Source organism: Onychomys torridus, chromosome 5, assembly GCF_903995425.1.
Source record: "Onychomys torridus chromosome 5, mOncTor1.1, whole genome shotgun sequence".
Lineage (NCBI taxonomy): Eukaryota > Metazoa > Chordata > Mammalia > Rodentia > Cricetidae > Onychomys > Onychomys torridus.
In genome coordinates, this window is record NC_050447.1 from 47,061,087 (window position 1) to 47,086,271 (window position 25,185).

At 45.8% G+C, this 25,185-nt stretch overlaps 1 protein-coding gene across 1 annotated transcript in view; it reads left to right on the plus strand.

The window, feature by feature from the left end:
• The window catches only part of Cdh13 (cadherin 13), a 954,417-nt gene that overhangs the window by 715,188 nt on the left and 214,044 nt on the right, over positions 1-25,185 (plus strand). Inside the window, exon 7 of the mRNA XM_036188640.1 lies at positions 15,528-15,706. Coding sequence (XP_036044533.1) covers positions 15,528-15,706 — 179 coding nt within the window. The remainder of the gene's footprint in view (positions 1-15,527; positions 15,707-25,185) is intronic.

The window sequence follows — 25,185 nt, forward strand, 5'->3', positions numbered from 1 at the left end:
CCATGAACCTTCTAGTCTCCTGCCATCACTTCCCAAGTAGCTGGGGTTGTAGGCCTATCACACCAGTCCCCAGGCTCTTGCCTGTAAAGAACACAGGCCCTGCACTTAGAAACCTTGGATGTCCAATTTTGATTCCACCAAGCTCAGGTGTGTGTTTCTAGCCAGGCTCTTCTACTTTCCCTCAAAAAAAGGATAAAAACTCTCCAGAGGTCAAGGATATGTGTGAGTGTTTCAACAAGTGTGCCAGCATGGTGGGCAGTCAGAATACTGGGCTGTCAGCATGCTGGGCTGAGTGTCACCAGCAAAAGGGAGCACATTCCAATCCCTGTACTTTATGACTGCGACCACAGCCTTCTCAGGAGTGGTTAAGCTAATGGTCTCGAGATGAAAACAACACCTTGGATTCTGTAGGTGTAGCCCAAGCACTGTCTTGAGGGCCTTGGGAAAGGTGAAGGGAGAGAATCCAGACTCAGAGAAAAGCAGGGACAAGGGGACAGCACAGACAGAGAGGTGTGGCCCCTAAGATCACATGCCCACGCCCAGTCTGAAGGCAATGAGCAAACCCTGCTCTAGAACCTTCTGCAGGAGCCCAGCCCTGCTCACATCTTAAGGCTGGATTGAACCTCCAGAAGCAGAAAAGAATGCTTTTCCATGGTTCTGAATCCACAGCCCTCTGCCCTGGTTTATCATGCTTTATTGTGGCAGCCCCGGGAGCTGGATTCAATCTAGGGAGACCAGAGACGTGGTTACCACAGTACAGCCACTCCCCAGCAGTCACTTCTTGGATTCAGATTTAGTCATTTAACTGTTTACCTGCTGTGCATTGTCACCCAGTGTAAGTCTCAATCTCTCTTTCACGGCTGGCTAACTCTTGGCTCCCTGGCCCACAGAGGAGAGGCTCTTCCTGCCTCCACATGTGCCAGCTGTTGGGTAAAAGGAGTTGTATGAGACTCGTGAGCTCACAGGTACACGACAATGGACAGCTACACTTCTGTGCAGACGTGGGACTCTTTAGCTGCACTGGATCTTGTCTAGTAGAACTCAACAGAAAGTTCCAGAGCAAAGAATGCAGCAGTTGACTGCTGAGTGCCCAGGGCTTTTCAAAGCCACTGTGCCTTTTCAGCCTGACTTATAAACTGAGGCTCAAAGTTTCCTGCTCTTAAGTGAGTGGATTTAGAAAGAGCCCACAGGGCTGTTTGTTAGGTCTTTGCTGCCTCTGTGCACTCAGCAAATGGGCAAGGCATCCTGTTGGAAAAGCAAATGTTTCTTCAGCTTAGGTCTGAGTGATGATGGAATATTCTGGAAGTGAGCAGGCCTTTCAAAGCTGTAATGCAAGGGAAAGAAGTTGACACTGGATCTTCCCTGAGTCTCAACTGGGAATTGCTAAATACATTCAGAAAGGGCCATAGGAGCATGCCACCCTACCACACAATGCCTTTGGTGACCTCTTGAAAGTGGTTGGTGTAGGGTTTGTTTATTTGTTTGTTTGTTTGGCCTGTGTATCACACTGCACTATGATTCTGTGTTTAAGAGACATCGTCTCTTCTAGTAGAATGTGAGCATATTCAGAGTCCACGATAGCCTTGTTCTTCTGTGTACACACTCCAGTGCAGGGCAGACTCAAAGCAAGCATCCATAAAGGGTAGAGTTGAGCCAAGCAGAATGCTTGCACTACACATCTGGGCAGGACAGCTCACCCCAGAGTTAGATAGCCCTAGCAAGAACGCCATCCATTTGAAATGTTGGAGATACTTAGAATGTAGAAAACATAGAGTGTGGGGAATGCAATGACACTGACCAATGCCTACCTTTCTTTATACAGCTAAAGTTAGCTCTTAAAGTCAGGACCCGTCTCTCACTATCCTTAGTTTCGTCTAAGACATGTTTTCTTCATTGTTACCAAACATGGAGCCTATTGACCTACACCCCCACACACACATTTGTTGTTTTCAATTTGTGTGTGTGTTGGGGGGGGGGGTACCTATAGAAGTCAGAAAAGAAGGAGCTTGGATCCCAGTCCCCTAAAGCCAGAGTTACAGGCAGTTGTAAGCCACCCAGCATGGGTGCCAGAACTGAGTTTAGGTTCTCTGGAAATGCAATAAGTGCCCTGTGATTACATATGATAAGAAACCAGGCTCTGCTCCACAGAGAATGGATAGGGGATCCTTAATCCCTCTCTGGCTGTCAGGCCTAACAAGAGACTGAGGAGGGCAGCAGCCACATGGTACATTTAGAGACCAGAGAGGAACAAGCCTTGGGTTCAGGTGCTCAGTTTCAAAGCTGGGGAACAGCAGCCATCAACTTGTATTCGGTGCCTGTCAGCCCTCTGCAATGGGGAGCAGGTCCTGGTCAGTCTGTCCCCTGCCATACTGTTTCCAGAGATGAGCATTTATCTAGGCTAGTAGAGGTTTCGGGAACTGGAGATGCACACACAGGGATAGGGAAGGTTATTTAAAACCTCAAATGAAATGAGATCTGTGAGTACCACAAACTAATGGGGCTCTTCTGCCCTTAACCCAACATATATTGAGCACCTACTGTGTGCCTGGCCCTGTTCCATTCAGTGGGGAACAAAGAGAAATCAAATATATTAATCAAATGTGCATTAAGTTCTACGTGTCTGCGTTATTCACTGAATGGCATCCTGATGGCTTGGATGAAGGAACGCAGTTTTCCAAAGTGACATTCACAGTGCAGATTCATGGTGAGTGGAAATGAGTCCATGTGACATGGAGACCAAGGAGAAGATGCTGCCCTTTTCCAGGCTGCAAGCCCAGAGGGTCCAGAACACGCCCCCTCACCATTCCATCTCAGCATATTTAATTTCAGATTCATGTGGTCCTGATGGAGCTACTTCATCAAGTTTTATTCTTCATAAAAGATCCATTTCCCTAGACTCAAAGAGCACCTTCTTCTAATTCACTGTTACTTTATAAATTCTTTCATAGCTTACATCAATCACAGCCCCAACTTCTGAACTGTAAAACAGCAGCTTGCAGCAGCACGGTGCTAGCCACTGTGTATTTACTTACCGAGTCCAAGAATCTGTTTGCAAAATTGGCAACATCGCCCCTCTCCCAGCAATGTGCCTCACTTTCTACTCACTTAACCAGAGTCTGAGATGGGCTGAATTGCAACATCCTATACCTCGGTATCTTGTTACTATGGTAATCACACCCAGCCCTACTTTGCATGCCAGCTTCCCCAGCCTGTGCTTGATCAGGACTCCACCTACAGTGGGATCAACCTGAGTGAGAAGTCAGGCTCATATGCTTAGCCTCTGTAGTCTGGATTGGTTGGGTGACTCTGAGCCTCAGGAAGTTGGTGTTAAAGAGTACCAATGCTAATTTCTGCCATTAAAACAAATAAGGGAGGTGTCAGCTTATTGTTTACAATCAATCAATGAAAGACAAGACTCATGAATTACTATCCCTCCCTGCCCCCTGCCTTCATTGCTGCCTTAAGATGGAATAGAAGCCAGAGAGATGACTCACAGGGTAAGGCAACTGTCGGCCAAGCCTGACACCTGAGCTCTATCCCTGGAACCCGCAGGAAGGAGGAAGGAGACTCCACAGTGTTGCTCTCTGACCTCCACATGCAAACTACAGTACACGTGCCCATCCACACAAATCATACACATGCGTGCACACAAATAAATACATATAATAAGAAATTCAAAGTATATTTATAAGATGGAGAGTTAGATGACTCAGAGGTTAAGAGAACTTGCCGCTCTTGTAGAAGTCCTGGATTTGGATCCCAGCACCCAGGACACTGAGTGCCTCACAACTACCTGTAACTCCAGCTTCAGAGGGTCTGGCGCCCTCTTCTGGCTTATGCTGTCACCCTATACCGATAGCATACACTCACACACACAGACACACATAAATAAAAATAAATGTTTAAGAAGTATCTTCAAGTTAGAAGAGAGATGACTTTAACACCATTCCATTCCTTCTCTCTTTCTTTTGTCTCCCACGCACATTCAGTTTACTAATGCCGTGCTGAGCAGAGAGCATCATTTTGCTGTCTTTAGGGCTCTTATGCTCCCACAAGGATGGCACCCATGGCTGCTGCCAACTAAATGCCAATGTCTCATCTGTGACAACTAAATCATCTGCAGACATTGCCAAATGCCCCCCCCAGTGGTAAAATTGCACTAAACCAAGGAAAATTGGACTCACTTTGTAAAATCCTTTAAATTGGTTAAAGGACCAACACACACACACACACACACACACACACACACACACACAGTCTTTTTGTGGTGTTGTGGGACTGCATTTTCATAGTTGAGAACTGCGGCTGCTTCATGCTGCTCTAATATTTAGATTTCCCTTTATTAGGGTGGACTATTAGGGATTGGATCTCCACTTACACTTGCTTCTTTCGGGTGTTTTAGGCACGATCAGATATTCAGCATAGAGCACCCTCATCAAAAAAGGGGATAGCTGGCAAAAAATATAGAGAGAATATTTTAATAAGTTTGAGAAAAATATCACCTTAAAGATGAAGGAGCTGTGGGCACAGCAGAGTTGATAAAATGCCTGCCTCACAAGCAGGAGGCCTGAGTTTGATCTCCAGAGCTCAGGTTTTAGATAGCAAGGCATGGTGGTGCATGCTTTAAACCTGGTGCTGGGAGACAGAGCCAGGAGGACACCTGGGGCTTGCTGGCCAGCCAGTCTACCTGAATGGTGAGCCCAAAGTCAGTGGGAAACCCTGCCCCTTCCCACACACCCGCAAAAAAATAAAAAGGTGGATGATAGATGGGTCTTGAGAAACCATACCTGTGCTCTGTCCTTCTGATTTCCCTGTGAGCACAAGCATATGCAGCATACACACACACACACACACACACACACACACACACACACACACACACACACACACTTGTGCACACTCCCAGATGAACAGCAACAAAGTGACTCCCAACAAAAGGGATCTTAGTTTGGGTTGTTTGTTACTTAGTAGTAGCTCAGAAACAATTTTTTTCCTAAAGCCTGGCCCACTCCAGCTTAATTAAAAAGGGGGTCCCTAGATAAACAAGGCACAGACTGTTGAGAGACTAAAACCATCTTAAGGTGTGTCTGTCGCCACTCCTTTATTCATATCAAAATAAACAAGCTTTGGAAGCAGATGGGAGACAGGCATTGCGCAACTTGTCATAACTTATTACATATTTGACTGCCAATTTGTACTTAAAAAACCAACTAGCTCCAGGGAAGGAGAGAAAATTGGAGAGGCGAAGTCTATTGCATTTCAAATCAAGTCCATGGTAATCGCAGCCGCCCCAGAGACACTTAGGGGCTGCAATTAAACGGAGTTAGCAACTGCCTCAAAATTGAAGACTCGCCCACTTTGAAGAGCAGACTTGTGCTCCTGGTTAGTGATGCTTACTCAACATAGACCTGCACCCAGAGGGTAGACGAGGTAGGAGTTTAATTCTATGTTGTTCTGGAAATGAAAGTCCAACTCTACCTAGCAACCAAAACAGCCAGTGCCAACACATGGCTTGACTTGGCTTGGCTTTGGTGGTGGCATCATTGGTGGTCCCTAAAACCCATCTGTGAATGGCTGACATCTGGCAAGCATGTTGCAGTGTGTTCCCAGCATTTTTTTTCTTTTCTGCACCTGTTTATTTGTATTTTTAATCTACCTCTTAAACCTGCTGAGTTATCCATTTAAAATGGAAAAGTCCCACATTGAAACTAAAGTCTGTGTTGAATTATGTATCGTTTCCTAACTTGTGTGTACTGAGTCACTAATTTATACGCCCCTACCAGCTGTCGATTGCCACACCAAAACTCCGTACCTTCGAACAGCAGCCATGTATCTGTGCAGAATTTGTGAGTTGGGGAGGCCTCTGCTGGGTGATTCTTCTCCTCTGCTGGCCTGAGACTGCTCTCCCTAGGCAGATCTCAGCTGGATGCTTGATGGTACAAGATGGCCTCAGCCTTCAATGTCTGATAGTCTAGCAAAGGTGTCAGCCAGGGACAGCCAAGGGCAGCCCAGCTCTTACAAAAGGAGACTGGGTTCTGGGAAGATAAGTTCTGTGTGCAGAACTGTAAGGTTTGTCTGTGTGCCACTGGTCAAAGAAGGCCCCATGGCTAACCCCACAGTCGTTGTGAGAAGAGATGACATTAGAGTATGGCTGTAAGAAGGTGTGAGCACAGGAGCCGCTAGGGAAGCTGCCATTCCCCAACACAGGCCTTCCTTATCTCTGGTACCCAGCATTTCAATGGAGCCTGATTTGAATGCTTGATCATACCTGAGAAACCAACTCCATATTTCAGATTTCTTTCCTGAATTAGTGTTTGCCATAGTTAGTCTAAAGAAACAGCATTCACTTTCTTGGTTAGTATTATGTATATGGTGAAGTGTGGAGATGACCTGGTCAGTAATTGTCATATAAGCATTAAGACCTGAGTTGAGATCCCCAGCCGCCACATATAGAGCTGGGCATGATGACATATTGCCTGTAACCCTGACATTGAGAGGAGAGTGGAGACAGGGGCCTCTTAGGGTTCACTGGCCAGCTAGTCTCCCCATTTCAGTGAGCTCCAAGTTCAGTAAGAACGCTAGAGGAAGACTCTACATGCATATACACACATGGGGCCTGGCAGATGGCTCAGTGGAGAAGGGACCTCTCCATGAAACCTGAGATCCTAAGTTCAAATCTGCAGCACCTGTGGAAAAAAAGCCAGAATGTAGTCATGAATGCCCATGGGGCACTGATGGGGCAGAAACAGCATTACTAGTACTGGCTGGCTGTCAGCCTGGCTCCAGCCTCACCCTGTGTTAAGGAAACGAAGCAGAGCACGGCAGGGCAGGACATCCGACTCCCTTCTCTGCGAGTGCCTGTGGACATGCACGTCAACGGGTGTGTAGACACTAGAGAGAGGACAGGAAGGAGAGAGATAAAGAGGTGTGTTTTCCCAGGCTTTCCTTCATGCCTCTATGAGAGATTAGCTGTGGCTGTAGAAAACAGCAAACTCAAACAGTGGCTTAAGCAAAATAGTCCTCTTCACACAGAAGTTCATCCGGTACAGAACCTACCTCCGAGCTCCCATTAAGGATGTGCAGTTCACAGCTTCAGGGAGAAGAATCATGGTGACTTCAGTCATGGTCAAAAGACAGAAAGTACTCAAGTTCAGACCAGTGTCTGCCACACTCACCTTGTTTGGCCTGCCTGAGTCCACTTAATTAAGTTTTGCTTTTAAAATGTGAAGAAGTGTCCAGCACAGAAACAGATTGGCAACTTATTTAAACTCCCAATTCCCATCTTTGCCTGAAAAGTTGGAACTCTGACTTCCCCCAGATCTGTGTGTCAATGTACAGAGGGTACCATGAGATGGAAAACAGGTGACCCCTTAGCTTACCATGGGCCTGTCCCCACCACTCCTGATGTCTTGAGAGCATTATAATCATGTGAGTATCTTTAGCAGGTGCTGCACAGATGCTTAACTTAATCACCCCTGACCTGGTGCCTAGACATGGAGAGAGCTACACAATGAGGTCAGGAGGCAGTACTGCTGTCAAAAAAGGAACCAAAGTCATTGACAGCTCTTCATGAAAACTCACATTAACCCCAATTCCCCCTGTCTACCACCACCTGAAAACTGTGGGGGAGGGGACTGGAATGGTGAATGACAGTCCCTGGACAATCAAGGGCCAGAGGGGATGGATATGAAAAGCTGCTTCTCCCAGGCTGATCTGAGGTCTTCACCTTCCATCCCCCATTCCTCCTGTTTTTCCAGCCACTTTGAAATCCTCCCTCTGCCCAGGACAGAGAGCTGACCTCCTTCTTCCAACACACCTGCCATGATAGCATTGGGGTAATGAGCAGACATACCTGAAGTCCAGTTAGGGGGTGTAGCTTAAGCTGTACACACCATCAGAGGGAGATAAAGTGGTCCTGAGACAGTTGTAGGTCAACTGGAAATAAGACCCTATTTACAACTCCCTGAGAAGTCATTTACAATTCCTTACTTGGGATATGGGCTGCCTTTAGAATCCAGCAGGTTGGGTGGTTATCTTCCATAGAGTTTCCGTTCAGTGGTTTACAGTTTACTTAACAGTTCCTAAGCTCTCCGGGGATGTTGAGACCAAAGGAAGGATGCTATGTGTGTACATTCCTCAAAAGTCAAGCCATAAAAAAGCATAGCTAGAGTCCAAGGGGTCTGATTCCACAAGGCATACATTTCCCTGAGCAATGTGTCCCTCCAAACTGAGTTCTAAAGTGTGGTTGTCAAAAGTAATAATACTCGGGCTGGGGCCATGGCTCAGTTGGTCAAATGCTTGCTTTGCAAGCATGAGGACCTGAGTTTGAGCCCCAGAATCTATGTTGAAAAAAAAGTCAGGTATGGGAGAGAGGCACATACTTATAATCCCAGAGCTAGGGAGGCAGAGACATAAGGGACTCCCTGACTCATACACCCCTGTAAGGACTGCAGCTGCCCACACCATACTGATGGACCATCCAGCATAGCCCAGTCTGTGAGCCCAGCCCAGTAAGAGACCCTGTCTCCAAAAAAAAGTGGGTAGTGCCTGAGGACTGGCACCCATAGTATACTCAGACATCTGTAAGTATGTGCAGATACACAATAAATAAATAAATAAATAAATAAATAATAAATAAATAAATAAATAGAACCTTGTCTCTTTCCTGGACTTGTTATGTATGTTGGAAGACTGAACTGTCATTAAAAAAGAGAGTTACCTCACTCAGGATGATTTTTTCTAGATCCATCCATTTGCCTGCAAACCTCATGATGTCATTGTTTTTCTCTGTGGAGTAGTACTCCATTGTGTATATATACCATATTTTCTTTTTCCATTTTTCAGTTGAAGGGCATCTAGGTTGTTTCCAGGTTCTGGCTATTACAAACAATGCTAATATGAACATAGCTGAGCAAATGCCTTTGTGGTATGATTGAGCATTCCTTGGGTATATGCCCAAGAGTGCTACAGCTGGGTCTTGGGGGAGATGGATTCCCAATTTTCTAAGGAAACACCATATTGATTTCCAAAGTGGCTGTACAAGCTTGCATTCCCACCAGCAGTGGAGGAGAGTTCCCCTTACTCCACATCCTCTCCAGCATAAGCTGTCTTCTGTGTTTTTGATCTTAGCCATTCTGATAGGTGTAAGGTGGTATCTCAGAGTCATTTTGATTTGCATTTCTCGGATAATTAGGGATGTTGAGCAATTCTTTAAATGCCTTTCAGCCATTTGAACTTCCTCTTTTGAGAATTCTCTGTTTAGTTCTATAGCCCATTTCTTAATTGGACTGTTAGGTGTTTTGATGTCTAATTTCTTGAGTTCTTTATATATTCTGGATATCAGCCCTCTGTCAGATGTGGGGTTGGTAAAGACCTTTTCCCATTCTGTAGGCTGTCACTTTGTCTTGTTGACCATGTCCTTTGCTCTACAAAAGCTTCTCAGTTTCAACAGGTCCCATTGATTGATTGTTTCTCTCAGTGTCTGTGCTACTGGTGTTATATTTAGAAAGTGATCTCCAGTGCCAATGCATTCAAGAGTACTTCCTACTTTCTCTTCTATCAGGTCCAGAGTAGCTGGATTTATGTTGTCTTTGATCCACTTGGACTTAAGTTTTGTGCACGGTGACAGATATGGATCTATTTGCAGCCTTCTACGCATTAACATCCAGTTATGCCAGCACCATTTGTTGAGAGGTCCCCAGAAATCTACAATGATACATCCTCTGTAGACTGCTGGCAATGGTCGAGAGAAAGCCTGATCTGACCTAGTCTGGTGATCAGATGGCCAAACACCCTAACAGTCATGCTGGAACTCTCATCCAATAACTGATGGAAGTGGATGCAGAGATCCTCAGCCAGGCCCCAGGAAGAGCTCCAGGTGTCCAATTGTCGAGAAAGATGAGGGACTGTAAGAGCGTGAATTGTTGAGACGAAGATTGCAAAAAGCACAGGGGCAAATAGCCAAATGAATGGAAGCACATGAATTATGAACCAAAGGCTGTGGAGCCCCCAGCTGGATCAGGCCCTCTGGATAAGTGAGACAATTGAATAGCTTGAACTGTTTGGAGGCATCCAGGCTGTGGGACCAGGACCCGTCCTTAGTGCATGAGCTGGCTGTTTGGAACCTTGGGCTTACACAGGGACACTTTGCTCAGCCTGGAAGGAGGGGACTGGACCTGCCTGTACTGACTCCACCAGGTTTAAATGAGTCCCCAGGGGAGTCTTGGCCTTGGAGGAGATGGGAATGAAGGGGAGGGGATTGGGGGAAGGTGGGGATCGGGGTGGGAGGGGGAGGACAGGGGAACCCATGACTGATGTGTAAAATTAAAAGACAAATGTAATAATAATAATAATAATAATAATAATAATAATAATAATAATAGAGTTAATTATTAGATATTACAATGATCCATTCACCTAAAAACTACCACATTGTGAACAAATGACAGGGCATCTGTGGAGCCAACACTTCATGATAGAATGGAGAAAGCGGAGAAAATCCTGTGAAGTGTGTGTGTGTGTGTGTGTGTGTGTGTGTGTGTGTGTGTTATGTGCGCATGTATGCCTGCTGTTCTGTGACACACAAGAAGTTTACCTAGCGACATCTACTGGCTCTGTTCCTGTCTTAACGTTGCATACCCCCTGTAAGGCCTGCAACTGCCCTCACCACACTGCTGGAATTACAGTGCACAGACCTAAACACCTGTGCTGTATAATTCACTTATAGGAACAAGGATTTTCTAAAACAGAGCCTAGCACTTGGTGACCAAGCAAAGGACAAGAAATGTCATGAACATCCTGAGAATTAGTGACCTTGGAGTTCTCAGCACTAAACGGAATGTCTCTACCAACTTCTCCCCCGTGAGGCTCTGAGAGCATCATGGAAGAGGTGGGGGGAGGAATGTAAGAGCCAGCGATGGCAGAGTGCTGTGAAATCCTGTCTTCAGGACATGGCGTGGGGGTGGCACTTGTGAACCCATTTCAGTTACAATGACCATCACAAGATCAGCGCACCAAGAGCAGTCAAGAGCCGACAGGCAGCACTGCTGGATTCGCCATGAAAAGGGAAGGGAGAGAATACAATGACTGGTGCAAGGCGTTGTCCAGGGGTAATGAGAGGAGCCTGGGTGGAGATAGAGTCAATGGATACACGTGTGAAATCGTCAAGTAATAAATGGAAGAAGAAAAGAATTTCAAAAATAGAATAATACTACATGCAGTGCATCCTGAGGCATCTTTTAGAGCCTCCCCATCCCAAGGCCAGCTGGGAGGAGTCCGTTGCTGGCAAAGGCCTGTTAGACTCACAGATGCAGGAAAACGAGCCTCGGATGTACTCATTCCATAGTCAAGACACCAGATACCAGACAATGCATCACCACCATCAGAAGGCCACAGTGGAAAGGAAGGGACTCCCTGCCCAAGGCAGGATGGCCACCACTGTTCTCAGCCTGCCAGGTTGGCAGCTGACAGGAAATGACTGGCTAGCTTGAGACTCTCAGCCACCAACCTGTAATTCTTTCATTTTTCTCCAGAAGGCTACTGCTGGGTCGCCTGGCTCTGGGAGTGACAGGGTGATTATTGCTTATTTTGACACTCCGAATATCATGATGGGAGAAGACAGAGAAGTGCTGTGTGCAGGACCCAAAGCGTGTTTATCTTGTAATTATCCTTTCCCTGCCACCCAGAAACACACACAGTGTAAGACAAGCATGGCAGGAGGCTGTCAGGCTGGAGAGGAAGGGATTCTTCTCCTTGGAGTTCAGGACACATGAGCTGGGATGAGGCTGAGGCCAAGGTATCTTCACAGACAGTGGGGACATTGTACAGGTGCAACTATTGACCTTGAGTTTGACTATGGCCACTGGGTTCAGTTCCTGAAGAACATCAAACCAAGAGCTGTGGTATGGGAGAGCAGCTGCCACATTCACTTATCCCGGGGACTCTGAAGAGTGAGAGATAAGAGATTTAGATAGAAGTATAGAAGAGAGAAACAGACAGAAACACAGGATAGCCTTGGAGGACCTAGGTCAAAACCCACCAGCCCTTTCTGTCTCTGCTAAAGGGCTTTTAAAGGAATGCCAAGGGGTGGAGAAAAAGACCTCCCCCCAGCACAGCCAAGTGTAGAACATTCCAAACACCTGATAACCATGCACGTGGTCAAGCCATCCCCTATTGCAGCCCTGCTGTGTAAAGCAAGCTCAGATCTCACTAGGAAACTTCTGGGACCCCAACACTGAAGGAGGCTGGTGACAGGTGTGTAGTTATGAAAACAGCCAAGCAAGCTGGGCAAGAGGCCAGCCATTCTGCTCTATAGACAAGATTGGGCTCTGGTCAGATGAAATAAAACAAAGCCCAGTGCAGGAGAACTGTAAGATGAGTTGCACCATCACAGAACTCAAACACACACATAGGGCTTAGCACATAAGTGTGTGTGCATGCTTGTGTGTGTGTGTACACACACACACACACACACACACACCCGCACATGTGCTAACCCCAAGGTCATTGTATTGTTAGTCACTTTTCTCATTGTGTGACCAAATACCCAACAAGAAGCAACTGAAAGAGTGAGGGGTTACCTTGACTCACAGTTTTAGGGAAAACAATCCATCACAGTGGAGAAGGCAGCATATGGGTCTATGGCGGGATCATGCAGCTCAAACTCCTCAAATATAGATGGATCAGGGAGCAGAGAGTGGATAGGAAGCACGTTCCAGGTATAAAACACCAAGGCCCATCACCAGTGGCCCCTTCCTCCAACAAGGCTCCACCTCCCAAAGTTTCTACAGCCTCCCAACACAGTGCCACCAGCTGGGGACCAAGTGTGTGAACACATGATCCTATGGGCCACATTTCATACCCAAACCACATCAGTTCTGTCCTTCTGTGCTGCATGGAGTGGACAGTTCACAGTCTTCACAGAAGTGGAATTTACTAAAAAGAAAACCCAGCTGTGTGTCCACATCTGGGCAAAGACAAAGGCGGGCTTCAGACCAGTTTTTCCTATTCCCCAACAATTAATTAAAGTGAAGACCTTTTCTGTGTACCTGTGGGACTATCTCAAGGTAACTCTATGAGAACAAAGAAGACACTCAGAATGAGTTCCCTGGTGCACCCCGAGGGTGCTTCACCCTGGGTCTTCTTCACCTCCTCTAATCATCCAGATGCATATGTGAGTCTCTGGCCACGATGACTTCGTTTTTCTACTTTCTTTTACTCCTTCAGCTATAACTTCAATTAAATGCAGATTAGTGAGCAGTTTCAATCAATTAGGCATTCAGCAGGCACTAGCCAAGAGAGACACACTGTGTCAAGTGTACTTAACCTGAGATGTTGGTGTAGAATTGATGAGGGCAAGGTTCCTTCTCTGCCTTCAGCCACAAGGACTTCACATCTTCCTGGATGAGATCTGGGGCATGAAATCTGTCCATGACTTTTGCAGAGAGCCTGGGGTGGCCCTCCTTCCTAGGTCAGGAAGGAACCAACTCAGGGGACTGAGAGTAACTGTGTAGAACCACTGGATAGAAAACTCTGATGTCATTTACAGTCTGGCTTAGAGGGAAATAGCATGCATCATTAACACTATCTTCCAACATCTGGGGCAGAGGAAAGGGTCTGCTTCTGCCAAGAATGTGCTAATCTTGTGTTGGACCCTGGATTTTCTCTGCAACATTTCAAAGGCAAAGAAACAAGGTAAGTAGTAGATGTGCCTTACCATACACAGCTAATGGTAAGGTGGGTGAAATGAATCAAAATTACATAACACCTCCATCCAATCTTTAGGGTGACTAAATTCCCCTTCTTCACGTGACCGCTCACACCTAATGGTTAAAACTCTGGTTCTAATTAAGTGTGGAAAAATACATCAGTGTTCTAGCTTTGATGATAGTAAGAGCATGTAAGCTAGAAGAAAAGAATTCTGGGATACTGGGTTAGCTCAGTAAACTCCATGTTTTCCTTAAGCCCCTGGATTTTTTATATGTGACTATTCCCACTGGAAAGGATAGCTGTCCTGCCGATTAGATCCCTTGAGGCAAGAGTTCTAGGTGAGCACATAAGCCAAACACATGATGCTCACAAAATCACCAGGATAAGTAGCCTTATTTTTCTGAGTGGATTTCAGACCGTGCTGCTATCAGTGTTCATAATTACAATATTTTTAAAGTTAAATTTTAGCTGCAGAAGCATTATAACCACCCTGTGAGACTAACCAGAACATGACAGATTAGGCTAAAATGTTCCCTCATGACCACCCCAACCCCGGTCTCCTCCCTGCCCTCAGACTTAGCCAGCATGACCAGCGAGAGGTTCACTGTCGCAAACCTTCTGTGCTTCATAAATGCAGATAGTACCGCACCATGCATGCCTGCTGTGGGAGTTTCTTCAGCAAGCAAGGTCACACAAGTGGCATACCAGTCACTCCTCAGCCTGAAGTCTTTTATTTGGAGTGTTACCTGGAGTGTTGTCCACAGTAAACCACATTAGGTCTATAACTTGACCCAAACAACTTCAAAGTGTCTCATGATATGTAGATGATGCTACCCTCTTGTTGAGTCCCCTGTTGCTGGACAGCTAGGTGGATTCTAAATTTCCTGCCACAACAGATAAGCTCTCCATGGACTTCCTTGTGCAAATGGCTTGACATGCGTGTTCTCGAGCGTAGATGGCAAGAAGGCAAATGCCTTGTTTCCACTCCTTGTACCCAGTTGTCCTTGTAAGTCAGTAACCTGGTTTCCCTCCGTGTTGGCTGTGTGTGAGCAAGACCCTCAAAAGATGGCAAACTACCAACCCCGGGCATTACCAAGCAGCCTGTGTTTCTTCATAGAAGTAGGTCCTGTGTCCATGTCTCCTGCTTGTCCTGGCAAGATCACACCGATCACCCTCATCTCTGCATCTGAAGTGACTGAGAGAGGGTGACCACTACCTAATAGTTGCTCCGGTGAAGTTGCCTTGGGGTTCTCTCTCTTTATGTGGAGTAGCTTTCTCTTGAAAGTCATTACGTTTCACCTTGCTCACACCTCCTCACTCCATGGGTATCTGCATGAGGAAACTTCTCTGAGCCTGGGCTAGATGAAGCTGCTCATTGCCCTCTCCATGCCCTATTAATGATGTCTCCTCCTCTCTGAGCTCCGGGATGCCATGATGTCTCACCCCCTTTGTGCTTCTATCCCCAGCACCTGTCCCAGGCACAGACAGGTATCCCATAAGAGCTTTAAAATAAAAGCTCTTGTCACAGAGCCACAGCCAAAATGGAATGAAAGCCTGTAAAAATAAATCGCACATCAGCAGAAGGAAAAATTAAGCTGTCACTCCATCGAACAGCAGCGCTTTCTTTTCTGTATTTCAGGTCCTTTAATGTGATGGAGCTGGGAGGAAATGCTAAAGTAGAGCTTGGCAAACGATTTGTCTTCTTAATTCAGAGGGTGATTGGCAGGTTATTCCCTTGCGTAGCCCGTGGGGGAGAGGTCCTGACCATCCTGCCCCTTTGATAACCATCTCCCACCCTTTGGTCCTACCCCTCCCCTTAGGGACCACGGTGATGCGGATGACAGCATTTGATGCAGATGACCCAGCCACTGACAATGCCCTCCTGCGGTACAACATCCGTCAGCAGACGCCCGACAAACCATCTCCCAACATGTTCTACATCGATCCTGAGAAAGGAGACATTGTCACCGTGGTGTCACCTGCGCTGCTGGACCGGGAGGTAAACTGAAAGGATTTTGTTTTCTCCTTTGTGAGAATAGAACACGGCTCCCACAGAAGGAAACATGTGGGAGTCAAGGGCACTCTGAGACTGCAGAGGCAGAAATGAGATGCTTGCACACGGCTGGGTGGCCAAATCTCTGGAGATAAATGGGCTGGGATGTGACCCAGCCAAACACTCCACGGGGCTGGATGGCCCTGGTTATTTCTAGTCACCTGGTGACCCATCCCCTTCAGACTTCTTTCAGAAACATTCCTATTTTAAGGTCTTCTGAAAATGAGAAATTTGGAAAGCCTTGGCCTAATTTCCACCTACACACCCCACTCGTCCATGAGATGTAATGGTCAGATAAAGCCAGTGTCAGCGGACCCATTTAAACTGAGCCTGTGTACAGTCTTTGTTTATATTTTGGCTTTAATGCCCCCCCCCTCATGTGGCCCTGTCTTCTCCTGAGTTCTGGGTCCACCTGGTAGCTCCTATGAAGTCACACAAATCACATAGAAGTTGACTGTGAGTTCTCATCCATCTCTCACCCTCCCTCTACCAAGATCTGACCCTATAATGCAGCCTCTTGTTCCAGACATCACAATCCAGGCTTGACCCTGGATGCCATCTGCACTGTGTGACCGCCAGCCTTCCTTAATAGGCTCAGCTTTGTGCATTTTCCCTTCAGTGTTTCCGATGGAGCCATCCAGGGATTAGGATGTTTTCTCATCTCCATTTTCTCTGCTTTTCCACATCTCTCATACAAGTCTAGGTTAGATCAGCCCCCCACCCCCACCCCGAGACTCTACACATACCCCCAAGTCTGGTTTATTCTCTGGTCTCTAAGTTCACACACCTGCCATCCCATGCTAAGGCACATGTTGCCCAGACTGTCACCTGTCTCATTCAAGTGTCCTTCTTCCACTGGCCTAAAGTCATATCATTCAATAAGAAGTCACTGGTGAAGTTAAACTTTATATTAATTGGAACAGGAACTATACAAAGCAATTTCTGGGTCACACTCACCTCTTTCTGGCGTTTAATGGTGGCTAGTAGGAGCAGATGCAGTAGGCAGTGCCTACCTAGAATATAATATCATTTCCAGAAAGTGCTGTTGACCTTGATCATAAATTTGAAATCAAAGACTGTGGTCTGTGAATGTTTGCATCTTTGCTGCCAAGTGTAGTGTGAGCACTGTGACCGTTCTAATTATATGTTTGTTGACAGAGGAAGAAGAGGAGTTGAGTTGAAATGGCCCCAAAATTTATCTTGGGGGCTAGGAAACAGATGGTAGGCGTGGTAATTGCTGGAAGGGAGAGAAACTTGTGTTAAATTGTGGAGGCCACTTAAAAGATCTAATTGTTTCTGGTTTAAAAACAAATCAAAAAGTAGGCATTTTTTAATTCCTTTCTTTTATTTAATTTCCCATTTTTTCCCCACCACTCCTCATTTCTATAACTACTGTGTTGTATTTATATGTGTACATGTACAAGTGTTAAGTAGTTAGTTGTACAGGCACATGTGTGCACAAGTGTGAAGAGGTCAGAGGTCAACCTCAGACGTTGGTGTCTTCCTCTACTGCTCATTAGTTTTAGAAATGGGGTCTCTCTCGGAACTGAGCTTACAGTTTCAGCCAGCCAGACTGGCCAGTCAGCCCCTGCAATCTCCCTGTCCCTGCTTTCCCAGAGCTGGAATTAAAGACATATACCTTACCATGTCTGGCTTTTACATGGCTGTTGGGGATTTGAACTCAGGTCCTAAGCTTACCCAGCAAGCATTTTACCTGCTGAACCATCTCTCCAGCCCAGATATTTACTTTTTCTTTGAGGATGATTGATGCCTTTTCAGTGAGGTTCTTATTGTTCACACACACACACACACACACACACACACACACACACACATCACATATATGCACCAGCCTTCCTGTAGCCCTAAGCACTCAAAGGTCCTTGCATTTCTTTGCAAGGAGGCAAGACCAAATACTATGATTTTGCTGCCTCAGCAGCTCTTTGTTTTGAAACAAAGCATCCTGTGAGTTCACTTAGAAACCGGAGAACCGTATACAACATTCCTAAAGTTTATGTGGGGGACACATGGAGGATCCTGACACTCCTCTGCCTCTTGTTGAGTGGCAATAAGTATATCATTATAGGAGCTGAATTAAGCATTCCAACCCACAATACATAAACAGCCCCAAAAAGGAGAAATTCAATTTAACTGAAATTGGAAAATCAATGACAATGAATGATGAGTGTCACTTCTGCGGGGGTTTCCAGAGTTCAGTGCTGAGCCAGGCATCAAGAGCACAATCTGTGGGAAAGAAATGTCCATGGTTTGGGCATGGGAGCCAAGCAAGATCGCTGCACTCAGCTGCTGAGTCTCCCAAGCTCCAGCTCTGGCTGTTTAAAGGGCCAGGAACTGCCCATCACGTTCAGACTCCCTGACTTGCAGTATCTCAATCTTACTAGGCCCAGTTACTCCTAAGATTCACATGGATGTGTTAGGTCCCTTCAGACAGAATGTGGACTTCCATGTCAGTTTTATTTCTGGAGAACTACTGAGAAGCCTTGCTATTCTGGATATGTTTAGCCAGCTGGGTGTTCAACACGGAGCATTGAACAGGACCTGTTGGCTGGTCTATCCTAATCAGTGAACTCCAGGCCACTGGAAGACCTTGCCTCAAAGGTGATGGATGAGGTTTCCAAAGTTTTCCTACAGCCTACATGAACATATACCCACAATGATGTACATATTCACATGCTCACACTCATTTTTTGAAGTAAAGAAGGGCCTGGAGAGATATTCAGCAGTTAATATCCTTGGCTGCTCTTGCAGAAGACCTGGGTTCAATTCCCAGAACCAACATTGTGGTTCACAACCACCTGTAACATCAGTTCCAGGGGATCTGATGTCTTCTTCTAACCTCCAGATGCATATGGTGCCACAGACATACATGCATGCAAAATATCCATAAACACATAAAATAATTTTTAAAATGTTTTAAAAATAGGAAAAGAACAATTGTCATGTGAGACCTATGACCTTTGGTGTGATTTGAGTTTGATGTGTGTGTGTGTGTGTGTGTGTGTGTGTGTGTGTGTGTGTGTGTGTTGACAATAACAAGTGCAAATAAGTCAGGACTCCTTTGAGAGTAGTGGCTCTCCCATGGCTCATAGTTACTCCGGACCCAAGACTAAGCTAACTTGTCTCCAGCTGGTCTGCAGTGAAGACTCTGAAGCCCTGGTTGCTGTGAGCTCAGCTGACAGCAATGTCATGTTGATTTTCCCTGTGGTGTGTTTCCTTCCCTGAGTCCATCTCCCAAGGAGGACCCAGCAGGAGGCATTTGCTCTGGGGAGAGACAGATGATCTGGCATCTGGGAGGAGGAAGCACATGCTGAGCGAGAGCTTTCAACCTGCCTATTTGTCTTCCCTGTTTCTGTGGCTGACTTTGTCACTGAGCACGTCAATGCAGTGAGGAGATGGCCTTTAATCCACTGCGTGTGACTTGTCATCCTTCCTTCTCTCCTTCCTCCTCGCTCCCTGGGATGCCTTGATATGTCCAAATGTCACCATGCTCTGAGGTTCAGGAGGAAGAGGATTCTGTCTGCTTTTTCCTGATACATCCCCAGATCGTAGTACAATAGGGGTATCCCAGGAGCTGCTCGTTGAGTTAAAAAGAAGGAGTGATGGGGAGGGCAGAGCTGATTTGTGAGATTAGTTATTACCATTTGTGAGGCTATTGATTACCACTCCATATGGGAAGTTCAGTGTGAAAGACCATAGGTTGTACTTGGGAATCTGATGCATTTTCCATTACAACTTTGATCATATACTTTCTCTGATATTCTACCAAAATGACACTTCCTAAAACAAGGATCCTTAAATCTATGACCCATCTACATATTTGCATTGCCAAACACAGTATCAGATGTGTAACAGTCTCAGAATTTGTTGGATGGATGGATGGATGGATGGATGGATGGATGGATGGATGGATGGATAGGTAACTGGGTGAGTGAGCAATTGGCTGACTGGATGAATATATAGGTGAATAAGTGGATGGATTGGTTGATGGGTGAGTGGGTGGGCAGATGGATGGACAGATAGATTGATGGATAGATGGATGGATGGATGGATGGATGGATGGATGGATGGATGGATGGATGGATGAATGGATGGGTGGGTGGATGGATTCATGGACATATGGGTGATGGAGGAATGGATGGATGAGTGGGTACATGGATGTATAGATGATGAATGGATGCATGGACTGATGGATGGATGAATGCATGGATGAATGGATGGATGGATGGATAGATGGATGGACGGATGGATGGTTAGATGATGGGTGGGGGGACAGATAGATTAAATGTCCTGTATTCCTTAAGTTTGTATTATCTCAGCACATACTGCTGGGTCCTCATTTTATTTTAGTTACTAGCTTAGTCCTACTTTTGTGTTCTTGTCCAACAGTCTAATTAATGTATTTGATGTCTAGCTGGCACCAAGAGCTGCATCAGGCCCTGAGACACAGTCCACTCATCCACATGGTGAATGGCAGACCTGTGGGGATCTGTGCCTCCAGCTCAAATATTCAAGGAAATGTTTGTAGAAAATAAGGACCATATATCCTACTCAATGAAATTGGGTTCGTCTGGGGCACTGTTTTCTTCTTTTCTATGGCCATACTCAGCCACTGCGTTCTAACAGCTCCATCTGTGTTTTTAAACTATGTCTGGCTACACTACAAAATAAAATCAGATAAAGGTCTTTCACAGTTGATAAATGGTCTATTTAGCTGATCATCTTGGCTGCTAGACTAGAATTCATCAGCTGGAATCTGCCAGCTTTTCTGAACATGACCACAATTTGCAACTACTCAGAGCACCTAATGGTCAGGGAAATTTTTTACAAATAGAAACAGTTTCTAAAAAGAGGCCCTTAAGAAGAGAACCTCACACCTGCTTTGCAGAAGAGCCCTTGGTCTTCTCAAGGGGTTCAAGCACTTTTCCATCTTTGTTTGAATTTGCCTTCCTTATTATGCCTCATCCTGCAGATAATGTAGGCAAGTGATCACCTGCCTGTAAAATATGCACATACTGAAAAAGAGTGGAGAGCCAGGAATGTCTTGATTTTCTATCTGCAGCTGGTAAGGGATTCCCTAAAACTTCATCATTGCCCAAAGTTTTAGGCCAAATGTGGGGATTAGGAGAATTCTCTTTTTTCCTCCCCTGGTGAAGAGTTGGGTTTTAGCTTTATTGGCATTTATCTGTTGCGAGGTTATTGGATAGGTCTAGAATGTGTCAGAAATGAAGATGGAGAATGTCAGGGAAATGTCTTTTTAAGATTTGTTTTCATCTGTGTGTGTGTGTGTGTGTGTGTGTGTGTGTGTGTGTGTGTGTGTGTGTGTGTTGCATGTATACGCTACCTCTGTGCACTTGCCCACAGAGGCCAGCAGAGGGTCTCAGGCTCCCCCAGAGCTGGAGTTATAGGCAGTTATGAGTCATCTGACATGAGTGCTGGGAAGCAAACCGTGGTCCTCTGGAAGTGCAGCAAGCACTCTTAACTGCTGAGCCAATCTCTCCAGACCCCCAGTGGATTATCTTATGCAGGGAGGGGGATAGCCAATGAATTTCAATGCAAATCCTGAAGTCCAAAGAGAATCATGTGCTTGGTCAAAATGACCCACATTATCATGTTGTCTTGTAGCTGCATGAAGGAAAATGTGAAAATGATAATATCAGATCAAGCTGCCCGAAAAAATAAGAGATAGCATCTCCTCTAGTCCATGAATAAAAATTAGAAGCACTAGTCATATTCTTAGGGAAATAAATGTTCTGAGGCCGTTCTAATCTATGCTAATACTTTTCTCGTTACCATCATGTTTAAAAGATTGGTGATAATTGCATACAATTCAATCACGCTGCCAGGAGCGCTGTCTTTGTTTACTTCGGTGGGCGGGACCAGAATTAGATAGTCACAGCCTCACCATCTCTATAAGCTATTTGCTCATAAATATTTTTGTTTGGATAATTTTCTCCATTTTTTTTATCACTTGCTGCTGAGCAAATAGAGGAAGAAAAAGCAGATGTAAATAAATTGTTTTATTATTTTTAAAATAACACATTATCCTTTCAAATGCAACACAGATGGTGAATTGCACTGTGGGATTACACTCAGGCAGCGTGTCAGCAAACACGACGGAACAGGCCGCTTCTGAGGCAGGACGCTAAGCCCCTGGGTCTGACATGGAGTTATAGCAATATTGGACTCTCCCAGATGGCATTTGTGGTAGAAACAAGAGGTCCTTAGGCTGTGCCTTCCTCATTCTTTTCACCCTCAGCACATTCTGGAGACCTGGGTGCAACCAATGCCCCCCATCATCCTCACTGCTTCTCCATAACTGTGGCTTGGCTGAGTTAAAGCTGCAGGTCTGTCTAGCTGCCCAGTATGACCTCAGCTCACTTGCAATCTGATCAGAGAGGCAGGAGCCACAGGCACAGGTGCTGTCTTCATACTCTGGACTTGTCAAAATAAAAAACAGCTCTCATGCCAAAGGGAATAAGAGAGAGTTTATTCCAGAGTCAAGTAAGAGTGATCATGGCCTAGGAATACAGATTCAAGTTACTCCAAATACCATGTTCCCATGTGGTGACAGTTTCATGAAGTTTTTATAGCAAATAAAAAAGTCAAGGTACTTTTCAAATGCATTTCTGGAAACATCAGGTAGGTTGGTTACTGCAAAGTAGGGATGTCTCTGCTCTAGGCCTCAGGGAATATTCTTGGGCTTCTTATTTGTGGATTTACCAGATAGTCACAGAGTATTAGGTCACTCACAATGCTGAGCAATAAATGACTATTAAAGGAGATGTCGATGGCCCAAGACAACTTTGCTCCTAGCCTGTGGCATCCCAGCTCTCCCCAGCTACAGGGGTTCTAGTCAGTCAGCCTCATGAGATGGTTAGGACACATTTGGTTCTTTGTTTCCTGGGATGGTCAGTTCATTCAGCTTCCCTGGGCTCGTTTCTTCACCTGCCACACTGAAGACATCCACCATCCATTTCTCAGATGCTGATCGGGAAGACTGAGAGAGACAGAAGCATTGTCATGACACATGACTTGTCCCAAAGCACTCTGCAAATCTCAGTTGAGGTCAGTCACTTCTGTGATTGACAATGAGGCTGGAGATGCAGGAAACCAACAGACTTCCCATGAGCCCCAGGAATCAACCTAGACCTGGTCCATGCTACGGGGTAGGTGGCAGGCTGTCTGTGTTCCATGAAAACCAAGGTCGCCACGCTCCCAAAGCTCAGAGATCAGTGTTGGCGGGGATTAGCCAAGCACCTTCAGATCTCTGCTTAACGTGCAGGTTGTGGAGGTCCGTGTGGAACTGCCTGGCAGGGAAGCAGGCATGTGACAGACAGCAAACACACACACAGAGTAGCATTTCTGGTGCTGGGCCTGTGGGCAGAGTAGAGGGCTGAGTGGAAAAGAACAGCTGGGAAAAGCCCGGGGATGGTGAGGCATGAAGGTGTGGCATGGAAGCACCACACAAGTCAGGAAGCTGGCACGGGGGCTCAGGGGGCTTCTGATGCCTTTCGGAGGATATGAGTATATATAGCCAGCTATAAATGGGAAGCTACCAGCCGTCACTTAGGGGTCAGACCCAGCCCTGTTCATCACAGTGTTTGCAGAGCTGGACTTGAAGGGATGGCTCCTTACCCTGATGAGGGGAGATGATGAAGGCCAGTGAAGGGGCATCATGGAGGAGGACCAGAGGTGCTTAGTGATACCAAATGGATGCTCAGAGTTCCCCCACTAATCAAGGACTCAGCCTCAAATCTAAATTCTGCAGCTGGTTTTCTGCTAATAAACATAAACAGCCTATCTGAGACCCCGTTCCTGTGTGTCTCTGAATCCTAGGTAGCCAGTAGTCACGTGGCATGTGTTGAAAGAAGACCCAAGTTTGCCACTGAGAGAGCTTCCTCTTTGGTGCTTTGACAAATGTTTTGATTCTGGGAATTTTCTCTTCACTCCATTCTGTTTCCTTTCTGGTCCTTATACAGCAGAAAGAACTTCAGATTTGTGGTGCTGAGGGAGTCTGGAGGGCTCTTCTGTCATCTTAAACCCCTTCATCTCATTTTGTGTGGAGTTGCCTTAAAAAAATGGAGACATTTTCTTTTCTAGAATAATCTCTCAGAGGTTGTTTTTGTCCCTCTTTCTCCTATCAGTCAAGAACTGATTAGTGTATTGTTGCAGGTTTTCTTTATGAACATATTTTCTATTTATTTAACCTAACAATCACTCTTGTGAAGCCCCGCTCATGAGTGGTCCAGGTTGGAGGGTGCCCTCTAATGTAGGACATGGCTTTGGTTGCGTTCTGGTACACAGTGATAGAGAGATATGGGGTAAATCTGTACTCCTGTTGGAGAGAGGAATCCCATCATCTCAAGACAGGCTGCTGCCTGTGGGTCTCCAGAGTGCAGCTACTTCAGACTTAATATTACTGCATGCGGTCTTAGCCTAGACAAGGACTGCTGTCAAGCTGTAGCCGGTCCCCATGATAAAGCAGTTTGGAGAAAGACAACAGAAGCCACCGCCTCAGATTAGCACAAATGAGCAGACACAGCTTCCAGGCCCAAATCTCCATGTGCCCAGGAGTGGTGCCCCATCCGGTATGGTTTTAGAGAGTACCTCAAGGCTGATGCTTTTCCTTGGGTGCATGTAACTCAGTCACCTCGTTAATTAGAACCCTTCAGGACACCTGGTGCTGTGATGTCATGTTCAACACCTAGTGGAGCTGCAAGTTTTAGACCTTCTATCAGGTCAGAGATGAATAAACTTTTTTATTAACACCCAGATAATAAATCGTCCTGGGCTTAAGGACTCATGAGTAATCTTCAGAGATAGTTCAGTGGTTAGGGGCATGCACTGCTCTTGTAGGGGACCCAGGTTCAATTCTCAGCACCCACAGTGGGTAGTTCACAACCACATATAACTCCAGCTCCCGAGAATTCTGGTGCCTCCATCCTCCATGGGCACCTGCACTCAAGTTTATTTACCCAGGCACAGACATATACACATAATTAAAAGTAATAAAACATAAACCTTTTTTAAAACTTCAAAAATATGAAACAGGATTGATAAGCAGAAATGAGGTGATTACACAGTACTTTCATGATTAATGGAACCATTTTAAGAATTTCAGCTTGTAAGCAATCAAAAACTAGACAACAGCAGGTTGGCTTTGACCCACAGGCCATCATTGGCAGACACTGACCTTAATGATCACTGGTCAAGATGGCTGAAAAGTGGTGGCTTAATATATTGATTCTCACTTATCTCTCATGTCTGTAGCTGAGAGCCACCCCATGTACTGAATCACAGTTATTTATTACCCCCTGAAGAACAGTTATCCGGACAGAAGTGAGTCCATGGATGGCAGGTCTGCCTTCATTCTTTTGACAGAAAAGTCCATTTCCCTCATTATT